At 41.5% G+C, this 14,491-nt stretch overlaps 1 protein-coding gene across 1 annotated transcript; it reads left to right on the forward strand.

The window, feature by feature from the left end:
- Positions 1–428: 428 nt before the first annotated feature.
- Positions 429–14,403, forward strand: fam50a (family with sequence similarity 50 member A). The gene is made up of 13 exons (XM_070839675.1): positions 429–646; positions 968–1,052; positions 1,152–1,251; positions 3,094–3,221; positions 4,115–4,191; positions 5,541–5,607; positions 5,822–5,883; positions 6,535–6,611; positions 9,810–9,864; positions 11,724–11,772; positions 11,891–11,961; positions 12,520–12,630; positions 14,139–14,403. Exons 1-13 carry the CDS (start codon positions 536–538, stop codon positions 14,145–14,147), a joined length of 1,002 nt encoding a protein of 333 aa, XP_070695776.1. The 5' UTR covers positions 429–535; the 3' UTR covers positions 14,148–14,403.
- Positions 14,404–14,491: the final 88 nt, after the last annotated feature.

Below are 14,491 nucleotides of genomic sequence, written 5' to 3' on the forward strand. Positions count from 1 at the left end.
GCACCAACAGATGAGTACAGAATTAAGTTGAATCGATCGATCAATAAATGCTGGAGCTGATTTTTTTAGTTAGTCATTAGAAAATTGATCAGCAATGTACAACTCTGCTTAATTCAAACTGTTACACATTTGGGTTTGAGGTCTTATCTCATGTTTTTTGTTATTTTATAGATTTAGACAAACATGTAAACAAATAATTATCAATAAGGGATTCGTCAATAGTAATCATTTGCCACCCTGATCAATTATATGTCCGTCTTTCCCTTGCATATTGCATTGGTGATCACATTTAAGAAAACATCCTAATATTCATCCATCGTTGCGGTGTTTCCGAGCTGTCCCGGGGTACGCGAAGGCATCACAGACGTCTCCTCATTACCCAGCATGCACCTCGCCGCCGCCATCTTTCTTGTTGTGATGTGTGGGAAGCTGTGCGCTCACAGTTGTGTGGAGAAAATCTGCGTTTCATTTTAGAATTTAACTTACTTTTCTGACATCTGTGTCTTAAGCAAACGTCGAAAACAAAAAAGGAGACATGGCGCAGTACAAAGGAGCTGCCAGCGAGGCCGGGAGAGCCATGCAGCTGATGAAGAAACGAGAAAAGGAGAGAGAACAGCTCGAACAGCTGAAACAGAAGATTGCAGAGGTGTGTGGCTTTTCATACCAGCTAAATTATATATCTTGTTTTACCAGCCACACGGTGTTACTATAAGCTGATTTAACTTTTGTCCATAATTATAAGTCAGTAGCGTTAAGAGTCGTGAAGGGACGGCGCCCTGCTGGGTCAGTGAAGGGGTCGCCGTTATAGTTTCCAAACTGCAGGATATTTTAGCCAAGTTGGGGATAATGACACAGTTTGAACACGTTAGAGACATAAATCCAGTAACATTACTAGCACAGTGCAGTGTCCAATAGGCAGCATGTTCCTTAAACTAACCAGCTGTCTCTCTCTCTTGTTTCCTCGCAGGACAACATGGTCAAATCCAACATTGATAAGAAATTCTCAGCTCACTATGATGCTGTGGAGGCAGAGCTGAAGTCCAGCACAGTTGGTAAACTAGCACTGCAACCTCTCAGTTTTATCAAAGAAATAAGAGGAAACAGAAAGATCTGTCCTTGCTTGACTTGTTTGTTTTAATGTCTCGATTAAGGTCTGGTGACGCTGAATGATATGAAGGCCAAGCAGGAGGCGCTGGTGAAGGAGAGGGAGAAACAGCTGGCCAAGAAGGAGCAGTCCAAGGAACTCCAGCTGTGAGTTATCACCGCACAAAGTCCTCTGATGGATCACAGTCCTCTGATGTATTTCACATTTCTGAGAGCAGGAACAAAACCTTGATTGCTTGGTTCCTGTTTTGCAGATTATCTCTCTCTTATTTGGATTTATGTTAACTGTGTGGGTGCTTTTGGTCTTTGGCCTTTAAAGGGAAGTCTTTATGCTATAACATGCAATTGCATTTTAGGCCAGTGGTTCTAAACCCAGCACATGCATCCCCCAGGGGGTCCTAAGATATATCTTAGAGGTCAACTAATGATGGAAAAAGAAATATTTATTGGACTTTTCTGTAGTCTTAGCCTCTCTTGTGAAGTACCACCTATTCATGGCCTCTAAAAATCAAAAAAATGAAACAGAAGAAAGATGATGCTGCGGAAGCTCATAGCCATATGATTACTGCCATGGCCTAACTAAGACCATGAAATGTGATGAAGCTAAAAGGCTACGCTAGGGACAGAAGTGTGCTCTCAACTATGTGGGGGCAGTTTTATGTTCCACCTTTTCCTGTTTCAAAAGAATCAGACGTGTGTAGTTGTTTGGATCAACTACACCGGTGGGCAGGGTAAAGAGATGGCACCAAATTGAGCACCTGGTTCCCGTTTATAAGCCAAAGAGAATAAATAAACTATAAACGGAAGCATATAAAAGCTCTTTAAAAACAAGTATTTAACAGTGATGGACCATGAAGCATGTCTGCACAATGCAGCTGGCCAGGTTATGAAGGGAAATTTGCTGTGAGGTACAGCACATATCAGGTATCAGTGGTAGCTACACAGCACCACAAGAGTTCAACAGTCTAACAGGTGTAAATAAAGAGAAGAGACACACTTTTGTTTGAATATCTGGGATAATGGCACACAGTTCATCCTGCGAGGCATTCACAGAGTTGCGCTCGGCTGTTTTTTGCTGTGTTTGTGCTGGGGAAAAAAGAGTAGTTCAGACCCTGGTTCCTTTCTGACCTCCGCACTGCCGGCCAGCCGCTGCGTCAGGCAGGTGGGAATGTCAGATCATCAGTAGGCTACAGAAATGGTCGGACTCAGCCTAACCAAAAAAAGATGTCAGAGAGGTGGGCGACTCAGAGGAGCCTCTCCTCTCTCTGCCGTAATTTATACAAATAGTTCTGCTTCGCATGTAAATAACTCATTGTGTGACTGACTTGTGTGACAGAAGTTAAATGTGCTCTAAGGATTTTCTTTTCATCTTCTACTAAATGTTTCCAGGTTGTGTGGTGGTTTATAACTGCAACCTTACAAGCCAGATGGTGTGGTCAGTCCCTGATCTATAATAGGCGGCTGTCAAATTCTGAAATATACGTTGTCCTTAGTTGCACTTAAGGTTTGTAAGGCTTAAAGAAATGTTTCTAAGGGTGCACTTAGCAGCGCTGTGGAAAAATAGCTGCAAAGCAATGATTCATATGAAAGCTGTGTAGATGGTATTTGAGATCAAATAACCAGCTGGTGCAATAATGCACTGTCGCTGGGACATGATTGATTAGTATTGATTTATGTGCAGGTGAAAACCCATTCATATGAATCAAAAGTCTGGGTGGCGTCCAAGCTAACGTCACAATGGGCATAACAGAAGCAGCCTATCATCAGATGCCAGCAGTTCAAATTAAGTATTGTTTGTATTCCATGGCACTTAATCTGGTTGTTATAAAGCCACAGACTTTCTTTTAATCTTGTGAAGATGTGCTATATAGTGAAAACACATGTAAATAAGGGTGGAAAGCAGAGCATGGAAACATAAGTAGCTGCATTCAACTCCTCTCCACCTTTTTTTGTTTAAATTGTGAAGTATTTATGTTTTTCTGTTTGCAGCAAGCTTGAGAAGCAGAAAGAGAAGAAGAGAAAGGAGGAGCAGAAGAGGAAAATAGCCAGCTTGTCCTTTAATCCTGAAGAAGAAGAAGAAGAGGAAGAGGAGGAAAATGAAGAGGAAGAGCAGGACTGTGAGTGCACAAAGTAGATGGGGAAACACGGCGCTGAGAATCAGCTTCAGCTTCGTGCTGTACTTCCTCGGTCGTTTTTCATCCGATCTGTGTTTTTAGTTGGTGAAAGGGCGGGCACACTATTTTTTGAGGTTTATATAAGATTCTGTTCAAGCTCCATATGCATTCAAATCCGAACATAGTTTTAGCATCAGTGCCATTTACCCAAGCTCCTTCATTTCCCACGGGATGTGATGTGGGTTTCTGCAAGATGGCGTTGCCCCATAAAACCCCCCGAGGTCGCCGCTTTTTTCTTTTCATGACTGAGCCGACCGAGAGTTTTATAAATCTTCAAAATCAGCTCCTGTTCATCATAAATCATCGTCGTTCCAGTTACTGAAAGCTTACGCCTGCGCTGCAGGTGTAGCCACTGTGGCACACACAACACTTATATTATACTTAAAGTAGCCTACATGTTCCTCTCTAAATCTACATGCCTTGATGATGTTGTTATTTTATATTGTCCGCCTATAAATAGTTTTTAAGCTCAACAACACAGATAATATTTGATCAGATATTTTTGTCCGGGACTTTAAAATTAAAGTACTCACAGACCGAAACCCTGGACATTGTGTTATTGTGCTTCCTGTCCTTCCACAAGAAAGCAACTATGATAATATATATAATTCTCTCCAGCTGCCAGTTTAATTTGGACATTAGCTTCATTAGTGAAGTGTTAGTGAGTAACAAAACAAATCCAATATTAAAACAGGCTCTTATTGGGGTTTAAATGTGTCACAGGCTGTTGTTGCGTCAAAGGAATAGTTTGACATTTTGGATAATAAGTTTCCAGCACGTCACCCCCACGCTTTGTAACACTTCATAACACACAGATGACTGTCTTTGTCTCACAGACTCTACGGTTAAGAAGAGGAAACTGGGAAAAAATCCGGACGTGGACACAAGTTTCCTTCCTGATAGAGACAGAGAGGTGAGGTGAATGTAATTCGCTCTGGGAGTATTCATTTATTTATTTTTTTTTTTTTCCACTTGGTTCTAATTTTATACTGTGTGGTGACAGATCCATGAATGTGTCATCACATTGCAAATCAAACTGTAAAGAATGTCTCTGTTTTACCTGGCAAGCAGCGGATAAAAATACATGATGCGTAGAGCAATAAGTAACTAGTAATTAAATGCCAGGCCAAGAGAGTGTGCTTTCGCAATTGTCCTTATGTGCTGTATGACTATTGCTCACGTACTAACGCTTGTGACTCGCTGCATTTTCACACGAGTGTTCATACAGCTGATGGTGACAATTGTAATCTTTACACTGTGACTTACTCATTTGTTCTAACTCCTAAAAGCCACAAATAACAATGGCAGCACTGCGGCATAAACATTAGAATAATGACATGATCAGTACGTTATGTGAGCACATTAAAAACCATATTCTTCCCACCACATAGAGGAGACATTGAACAAGTCTGGGCTGTTCATGGAGCGGTTGCTGCGACACAACGCCTCAACTTTACATCAACAAAACACCAGGCGTGTTAAGATAGGACCGTCTTCTGTTTGTATGTTTTTTTTTATTGCAAGATCTGCACTTCCCTTTTACACAGAAATCACTCGTAGACTATCTATATATTTTTCTTAAAGCATCTATGTTTATCTTATTTTTTTTTTTAATTAAACTGCACATGGGATGAGTTTCACTTCCCCTTAGAGGTCTTGAACACCCTGTCTGCATTTATTTTGGTAGCATCAGCCGGTGGTTGCTGAATAACTTTTTTATCGTCCGCATCCAGTCTGTTCAGTCCGTTACCAGGCTCTGTCACTGAAGCAAAACAAACCCACGTAGCACCGGTGTGACTGTCTGGAAGACTGTTGCTACCTTTGGTTGATGCTGGACAGCATTTATCGTGAGCACCGTAATCAGATGCTGTTTTAATGATAAATGAAATTAAAAGCAGTGACACTGGGCGGCAGAGGTGAGGTGGTTAGCACTGTTCCCTCTACAGGTTCAACTGGGGTCTTTTTCCAGGTACTCCGGCTCCTCCTACAGCCTCCTACATTCCAAAGACATGCAGGTTCATTGGTGACTCTAAATTGCCCGTAGCGATGAGTATAAATGGTTGTCTGGCTCTATGTGTCGGACTTGTGATTGACTGCCGACCACTCCGGGGTGTTTCTGCCTCTTCTCTAGTGTCAGCTGCGCCCCAAAGACCATTAAGGATAAGTGGTATAGATAATGAATATTAATATAACACGGCTGTCTTCCAAAAACCTTTTAAATCGTCACAACATTGATATTTTTCTTCCACTGCTTGTCTTCAGGAGGAGGAGAATCGTCTCCGAGAGGAACTCCGGCAGGAATGGGAGCTCAAACAGGAGAAGATCAAGAGTGAGCGTCAGAATTACTCACGCACACAAACATCCCCCGTCGTTAATTAAATTCAGTTGTGTTTTCACATAACTTCCACTCTAATGACAAGCAGATATTCTGTCCGCAAGTTTGAGAATTCTTCACTTTTTCCACTGCTTGCACTACATACCCACCAACACATGCTCATACTGACTGTCAATCCAGAAATGATGGTGTGTGTCTCTGTCGCAAGGTGAGGAGATTGAGATTACGTTCAGCTACTGGGATGGCTCTGGACATCGCAAGACTGTCAAGGTGACGTACGATGAACTGGTTCACTGATCATGCAAAGAGTATTTGTGATGGGAGATTTACGAGGGAATAACACACAGTTCACCACGGCTAAATGCTTTAAGAATTATTAAATAGTTTTATCAATTAATGCCTGTATATTTAGTCTTTGGAGGAGTCAACAGGGGTTCAAATTGAATGCGTCTCTTATCCTGTTACAGTCTTCTAGGTTTTTGCTATTCGTGTTTGCAAACTTTGCCCCCCTTGTTTTTTTGTTTCAGGCCTGTTGGGCAAACAGATGTGAGATTTTTTTTTGTTGGTAAAAGTCCTGCAGTTATCCATATGGTCTGGCTTCAGCTGTAGCAATAGCTGCCAGATGCAGTAGCCATCCTGGGCGCCGTGATTTATTGTAATTTCATTCCCCAAAAACCCCAGTGCACTTTTAGTTCCTTCATGCACAACGCTGGTTGTAGCAATTAACACGAAAGACATATTTGGACAAATGTCCTTTAACCCAAGTGGTTATTTTCATTTATCACATTGTATGTCGAATTTTTTCGCAACGTTAGCCTTAAAGTGAATGAAATGATGGCATTAAAAAGTCTCTGAAAGTCTTACATTTAACTTGCTGATACTCAACAGTGTGTTCTCATGATGTGTGCATTTCTCCTGCAGATGAAGAAGGGCAACACCATCCAGAACTTTCTGCAGAGGGCCCTGGAGGTCCTCAGAAAGGACTTCAGTGAGCTCAGGTAAGACGTTGAAGAGGACAGAAGACTCAAAGCTAAACATAACACTGGGGAACACAATTTTTGTTGAGTTAGGTCTGACAGCTGTGTTTAACTAATTTTTGGGTGCGGAATCCAAAACTGATCTCAGTTTTTCTCTATCATGTCAAGTTTTTGAACTATAGGATCCCCGTTTTCTTAAGAAATATGAAAAATACTGTACTTAACAGATATGTGCTTGTTTTATAAAAAATTTCAAATATTGACATACAATGAATATGAAAGAAACAGGGATGACTGCAATGTTTATTTAACACTATTATGTTTTACAAAGGATATGGCTACTGTAATTATAATTGTGTGCAAGTAGGTAAAAATTTACGTTTATAGCTCTTTCTGGAGTGTTCAACTTGAGGACTATCGCGTTTGATGCTCCAACACTAGTCAGCCATCATATGTACAGCCCATCTACCCTGATAACATTCTTCCATAACCTTCAAATCTTGCTCGTCGCTAACAGCACCAAGATTTTCCGGAAAGCTGGCAAGATGGCAATGCAGAAAATGTGGTTTAATACTCATGTTGCAACCAAGCGCTTTGTAGCTCTCCAATAGTTTCTGAACAATTTCTGTGTAATTACTTGCACGTGTATTTCCAAGAAAGTCCTTGACGACGTCTTTGAATGATAACCAAGCATTCTTCTCAAGGTCTGACATAGTCCCGGTGAACTGTTCATCTTTGATGAGCTGCCGAACACACCGGCCTTGATTTTTTTCAATTGACAGTCCAGGAAATTGCAAGATGATGTACTTGAAACAGGGCAGCATGGTGGTGCTGTGGTCAGCACTGTTGCCTCACAGCAAGAAGGTCCCGGGTTTGAATCCCGGTTTGAACCCGGGGTGTTTCTGTGTGGAGTTTGCATGTTCTCCCCATGCTAGCGTGGGTTCTCTCCGGGTACTCCGGCTTCCTCCCACAATCCAAAGACATGCATATTAGGTTAATTGGTAACTCTAAATTGCCCATAGGTGTGAGAGTGAAAGGTTGTCTGTCTCTGTATGTGGCCCTGCGATTGGCTGGCGACCAGTCCAGGGTGTACCCCGCCTCTCGCCCGAAGTCAGCTGGGATAGGCTCGGGCTCCCCCCGTGACCCTGACGGATAAGCGGTATAGAAAATGGATGGATGGATGGATGGATGTACTTGAAACAGTCGCCATCAGTTGGCAATGCTTTTACAAATTGCTTCATGAGACCTAGTTTTATGTGCAGAGGTGGGAATATTATTTTCTTCCTGTCAACAAGTGGCTCATGCAGAATGTTGGGATCTCCAGGTTTAAGATCAGATCTTGGAGGCCAATTCGTCTCAACCCAACGCTTCTCTCGAGCTCCACTATCCGACATACAGAGAAAGCAGGGATACTTTGTGTACCCACGTTGCTGACCAAGAAGGAAGCACACCATTTTAAGGTCAACACAGATGATCCAATTGTGTTTGTCATATTGCAATAACTCAATGACTCTCTTTACTTCTCCATGTTCTTCATGAAGACCGACAGAATGCCCAATAGGGACTGCACCAATAAATTGCCATTGTGTAGAAGGACACACTTCAAGCTGCGCTTTGAGCTATCAATAAACATTCGCCATTCATTCGGATTGTAGATTGAAAGCCCGTAATTCCTTCAGTAAACCAGGAATGTTATGGCAAAACACAAAGCCGCTGTCACTTCGAAAGTACTGCAGAAATGTACTTTCTCTGGTTCGAAAGTATGATACCTTCACTCCTTGTTCAAGTAAGTTTTTCTCATTCAGTCTTGATGCTAGGATTTCTGAAGCTTTTTTTGATAGGCCCAAATCACGTGCCAAATCATTCAACTCGTGCTGATCAAATCCCCTACGAACTGAATCCTCGTGAATTTCAAAATCTGCATCATTGCCGTCGCTGCGTTCTTCAACATCACTCAGATCTTCTAGAGGAGGTAGTTGTTCGAAAACTGGCACTGGAATTTCAGCTGAATGAGGCATTGGTCTTATAGCTGACGGTAGATTAGGATATTCTATTTTACTTTTATTCTTCTTGTTAAATCCTGATGTTTTCACTAAACAAAAGTAACAGTCTGTGCAATGATCTTTTTGCTCTCGCCAAACCATGGGGATACCAAATGCCTACTTTTCACGTGTTCCTTTGGTCCACATCCGTAAACTCTCGACACACTGCTTGCACACTTTGTGAGGGGCCCATGGCTTGTCTTGAGTTTTACTTTAAAATATGCAAAATATGCTTGTTTGACAAATGCACTGATGTTTGCCCTCTGACTTGGAATGGTGAAACTACCACAAATATAGCAAAAGGAGTCAGGGTTGTTTGGGCATTTACGACGAGAAGTAGCAGGAGCAGACGTGATCTGGAACAAAGGAAATATATACCTATGTAAATAAAACACTAAGATGGAATAGTTACAAGGTTTGAAAACTAAAAAAACAGCATAAAACGAAATAGAACTTACAACGGTATGCCCAGCTTTCTGTTTGCAGATATTGATAGTACTGACCTATTGGGAGCTGCACACACCTCTCACCGCACTGTCTCAATTGTGACTGCACAAACAAGTTGCCACGTAGCTGTAGATGAGTCCAATCATAATCAGCTGGCAAGTCTTACAACAGCTAATCAGTGGAATTTTGCTCATAATTTTGGAATCAGCACGCCAATTTTAGTTTTAATCAGCGTAAAAATCGAACTCAACAGAAATTTTTTTTCAAATTGTTCCCCAGTGTAATCTATCCTCATTAATGAACGAAAGAGCAGCGCACTCACTCTCTCACCAATTGTCAGACCCATAATAATCATCTGGATCATGAATCAATTCTCCGATGATTTCCTTTCCTTTCTCGCATTTCGTTTGAGAGCAGAGAAACACCACGCAGACGAATAGGGAACTGACAAGAGTAACTTCAGTTCCGAGAAGCCGCCTGTCTTGAAATAACAAAATACAGTCCAGGAAGTCCACTTGAAGCTGATGAGTAAATAACAAATTTGAAATGTTATTTTCAACCTTGGGAGCAGTGAGTGGAACAATCAATCAATCATTCTTTGGACCCTGAGATGTGACTAAAAGTGCAAAATATCTGATCATCTACAGATGCACACACTCTTTGTTTTTCTCACTCTTTGAACTTGATACACTGATGAAATTCATTTTTTTGGACTTCTGTCTCTGTGCAGGTCTGCTGGAGTGGAGCAGCTGATGTACATCAAAGAAGATCTGATAATCCCACATGTAAGTGTGCGTGTGTGTGTGTGTGTGTGTGCGTGTGCGTGTGCGTGCGCTTTACTGACACACCAAGCTGTTGCCTCACTTTGTTTTTATTTCTTTCACATCATTTAATTTGAGTTTAATGAGCTTGGGGCAACCACAGGTCAAAGCTGGGTTAGATTATCCCCTATCCCGTGTCGCCTCCCACGGCGGTGCTCGGTCCAGGTGCACTAAAGATGTCGTGGACAGCGATCAAGTCAACATCTGCTTTAATCCAAAAGCTCAAGTCAAACATGTAATGTTTGTTTTTAACATGTTTCAGCAGTAAAGACGAAACAAAAGTAACCATTTCAGCACAGCAACATGGACATATGTGTTTGCTTACATAAAAATGTCACTAACAAAGCGAACATGATACCAGGATGAACAGCAGGGTTTTCCCCACCATTATGAGACTGGGGCTCAGCGCCATAGGAGTTTTTCAAAGTTCCTCGGCTGATTAAACAGAAAAGGCTATGCCGAGACACGTTTAGCTCATTTCTGGTCGCGCTCAGAAACTCCTCACGCACACACTCCTACCTTTGTGAGGAGCCCTTCTTCACCTCCGCTAAACTCAACCATCACACCTAAATTCCTAACCTCAAACACTTAAACTATCCTTTAAGTTAAAGCTAATGTCCTCACTTCACAAAAATGTCCCCACTCTGTTTGTTAAATGTGTCGTCTGGTCCCCTCTATGTAGACACACACACACACACACACACACACACGTAGAGTGACAGCGAGATGAATGAGGTGAAGTGAAGATGACATGTTATTCGAGGCCCCGTCCCACGGTGTGGGAAAGCTGTGGGTTTAAGCAGAATGAGAGACACGAATGGGCCATTATGTCAACTTCATTTAATAACCGTGACATCATAATCATCTTTTCCATGTTCCTGAAGTGGGAACAAAAACCACAGCTGGATATGGAGAGAGGCTTTACGGGCAGTTGGCTGTTACGGATGCCTTTGGTTTATTTGCTGTTATACAATGGTTTGGGTGAATTCTTAACTCTAATTGACTGCAGACACATATTAAGTAGTTCCATTTAATCTGTTCACTGTTATCCACTGGCTGTACTTTTAGTGATCGTAGCAGCAGCAACACTTAATGTTAATGCAACACGTTAACAAGCGAGCTTATTTCTTTCTTCAGGTCCTCATCCTTTGAACACTGAATTACCGGAGCTATCACCTCACATCCTGTTTGCTTTTCAGCACGCTACTTCAGGCTGCGGCCAAAAGCACACGTAGACAGCGTGACTTTGAGTCTTACTAGCTTAACGTTAGCTTTCTGTGATCTGAGTGCCAGGTTGTATGATGAGGTTCCTTCTGTTTACTGGAGTAGTAAAAGTAGTAGGTATTAGTGAAATCCTCTGTCGTTTCCAAGGAAATGCAGTTAGAGCTTGTGAAGGATTTTTGATTGCCAAATGCGTGAAAGTAAATATTAACGGTCTTTATTTTTTCCTTTGGCACGTGACCATGGTTTAAACAGCATAATACTCCACAGAGACAACTGGCCATTGGTTGTCCGCCTCCTCTGTGCCCATTAATTCCTGATATTTGGCACCTCATGGAGCGTTACCCCTTCCTTATTATATAAGTAAGGAATAACGGCCATATCAGCGGCATGAAATGCTCCTAAACTAACAGTAATGTCTTTTATTGCAATAGTTTTTGGAACAACATATTATTTAACAAAGGTGGTTACTGTGACAGAGCTGCTGATGATTAACATACGTTGACATTCAGATACTTTGTGGCTTGCTGTCATTAGTGCGCATGGAGTGATTCATTTCACTCTTGTTTAACTTCATCTCCCTGTTTGTTTGTCTCATTCAGCACCACAGTTTTTATGACTTCATTGTGACCAAAGCCAGAGGCAAATCTGGTAAGTGACCAGCAACAGCTTTGATACAACTGATGTATGATTCCTTGATTTATTTTACGATTATTATTGTACAATGTGTGAAACAGTTAGAAGTTGTGTTTCCTCACGTTTTCCTCAGGTCCCCTGTTCAGCTTTGACGTCCACGATGACATCCGACTGGTGAACGACGCCACTGTGGAGAAAGATGAGGTGAGGACAAAGTTTGATAGTGACATTTTTAGTTAATCTGAACAAATGTGAACCATGATAACTTATTAAATAATAACTCATTATAGTTTTTACACTGCCCCTGAAATACTTGCTTTGCCTGTCTTTATTTTGCCTGTTCGGCACTTTGTAATGCTGTTTTTGAAAGTCATTATTATTAATTTAATATGAACTTTAATGCTAACGGGGACTGTCCTTTCTGATGTTGCATTGTGTGGAAAAATAATCAGAAACATATGACGACATGCTGGCTTTCTTGTTCTGGTTTTAAGGCTTAAGAGTATTTCATATTTCAGTGATGTTGGGTGGAAATTGGGAATCAGTTGAATCAGCTGTTTCTTTTCTGTCATGGTCCAAAAATGTTACCATTCACCATCGTGGTTATGAGGCCACACCCCGCCCATCCAGATATTTAATCAATATGTCACTGTGCCTTTGACGGCCCCCTGAGGCCCACCCACACAGGTGAGGCTGAGACAGACTGTGCCTGTGCATAACAGCCATGTCACAGCTAACACAGGTGTGCTATTTTGCCTGAAGTCTCATGCAGGTAAAGTGGTGCTGAGGAGCTGGTATGAGAAGAACAAGCACATCTTCCCTGCTAGTCGCTGGGAGCCATACGATCCTGAGAAGAAATGGGACAAATACACGGTGAGAGTCGTTTTGGCAGCATGTCAGCTTGCTTCACTCAGTTTCAAGTCATTCACATTCCATCCAACCAGCTCTCTCTGAAACACCTGATGTGTATTTTCTACAGTAAATTGATTACCATGGTACATTGAGAGATCAAGGATCTCTTTTACACGAGAGAGTGTCCAAAGGAATTAAAAGCTCATAGAAAACACATTGATTTGAGTACCGTTAAAATAATAATAATAATAATACATTTTATTTATAGGCGCCTTTCAAATAAAACATTTGCACACAGACAGCCCGGGTACAAGATCAAACTGTAGATTGTTCCATGCAGTAGGTGCAAAAAAGAACCCTAAAAGCTGTTTTCCCAGTTTAGTTCAGACTTTGTGAACAAGTAATTGTCCTGAGAACGGTGCTTTTACTTCCCATATTTCAAGTTAAAAAGAGTTTTCTACAGAATGCCTTTGTAAATAAGAACACAGCAGTGACTGAGACGGTGTGCACATAAAGCAGGTCAGCTCACTTCTGAGTGCAGGGCACGGGGGTGAGTGAGTGGTCCACAGTATCTAATTAATCTCAGAGCTCTATTATTCACACATTCCAGCACGCAGAGGCATTTGAGTTCAGTACATCACCGTGATCAGTAACGGGTAAAAAGGTTGTGTGCATATTTAGCAGCAAGTCAAAGGCAGCTGCTGTAAATTTGTCTGCTCCTCCGACAGGCTCCATCACTTCTTCAGTTTTCTGGAATTTAATCTGATTCTGATCTCAGTGCACCTTCACCGTCATGCTCAGAAAGCTCCACGCTGCACAGTTATGTGTTTGGGAAGACGGCAGTTTGGTCCAGCTCATTTCCTAATATTCCTCTATTAGAATCCAGCTTCTCTTCGAATAATCGTATCGTGACAATACTCAATGAAATCTAGCAGAGCTTGAGATCTGAAATACCTCAGAATGTTTTCGATTGCTTCTGTCAAACAATATACAGCCACAAAAAGCCAGGACATGGCCTTCGGGAACTGGAAATGTCACATCCTCCCGCCATGGAGCATAATTTGGAAAATATTTTTTGTCCTGTGGGGAGAGGAAGCCTATCTGTTCATGACTTATATGACAGATCTAGACCACTCATAAATTTTGCGCGTGCCTAAGAGAGAATCGGGAGAAAATTTACGAATGCCACAATTTTATTAAATCCATGGTACGTGCTATAAAGGAAGAAATGTGCTTCGGTCTCTGCATGAAGCCCAAATTAGGAAGATTTAGAACTGCATGTTGGCACACAATAACAGGCTTTATTTGTGATTTGTTACATTGAAAAGAATGTAAAAGCTTTGATGTGTTGAGAAATAAATGCATCTACGGTTATAACCTGAGGACCGATCCAAAGCATTTAGCATTGTTCAGCATACAGGATCAGATCATTAAAAGAAGAAAGTTGGAACATCATCTTTACAGGTTTATAGGCCGAAGATGTGTTTCATCTCCATGGAGTAACGTTTGGCATTTTGTTTCTTTTTCAGATCCGGTGAAACAGTCGGCGCTCAGGAATCCTTGATGCACACTTTGTATTATTCGTTTCCATCTGACTTTACTCTGTTATCACACATTTCATCAGGGTTTGACAAACTACTGATTGTTGATTTTCCTAGGTATTAGAAATACCAGTTTTTCCACATGTATTTCATTTGCAAATGTTTCTTGTGAAAACAAGCCACCATTCATTTGTATATAGCTCCTAAACACGTACGAGCATCTTCACCTAATGAAATAAACCTGGCCCTGACTCTCTGGAGTAAACACAAAGCTCTTGATTAATCTGGATTCTTCTACATCAAGTTGTAAAGATGGTCATTATTCTAGCTGATGTGTTATT

This window comes from Pempheris klunzingeri, chromosome 11, assembly GCF_042242105.1.
Source record: "Pempheris klunzingeri isolate RE-2024b chromosome 11, fPemKlu1.hap1, whole genome shotgun sequence".
Lineage (NCBI taxonomy): Eukaryota > Metazoa > Chordata > Actinopteri > Acropomatiformes > Pempheridae > Pempheris > Pempheris klunzingeri.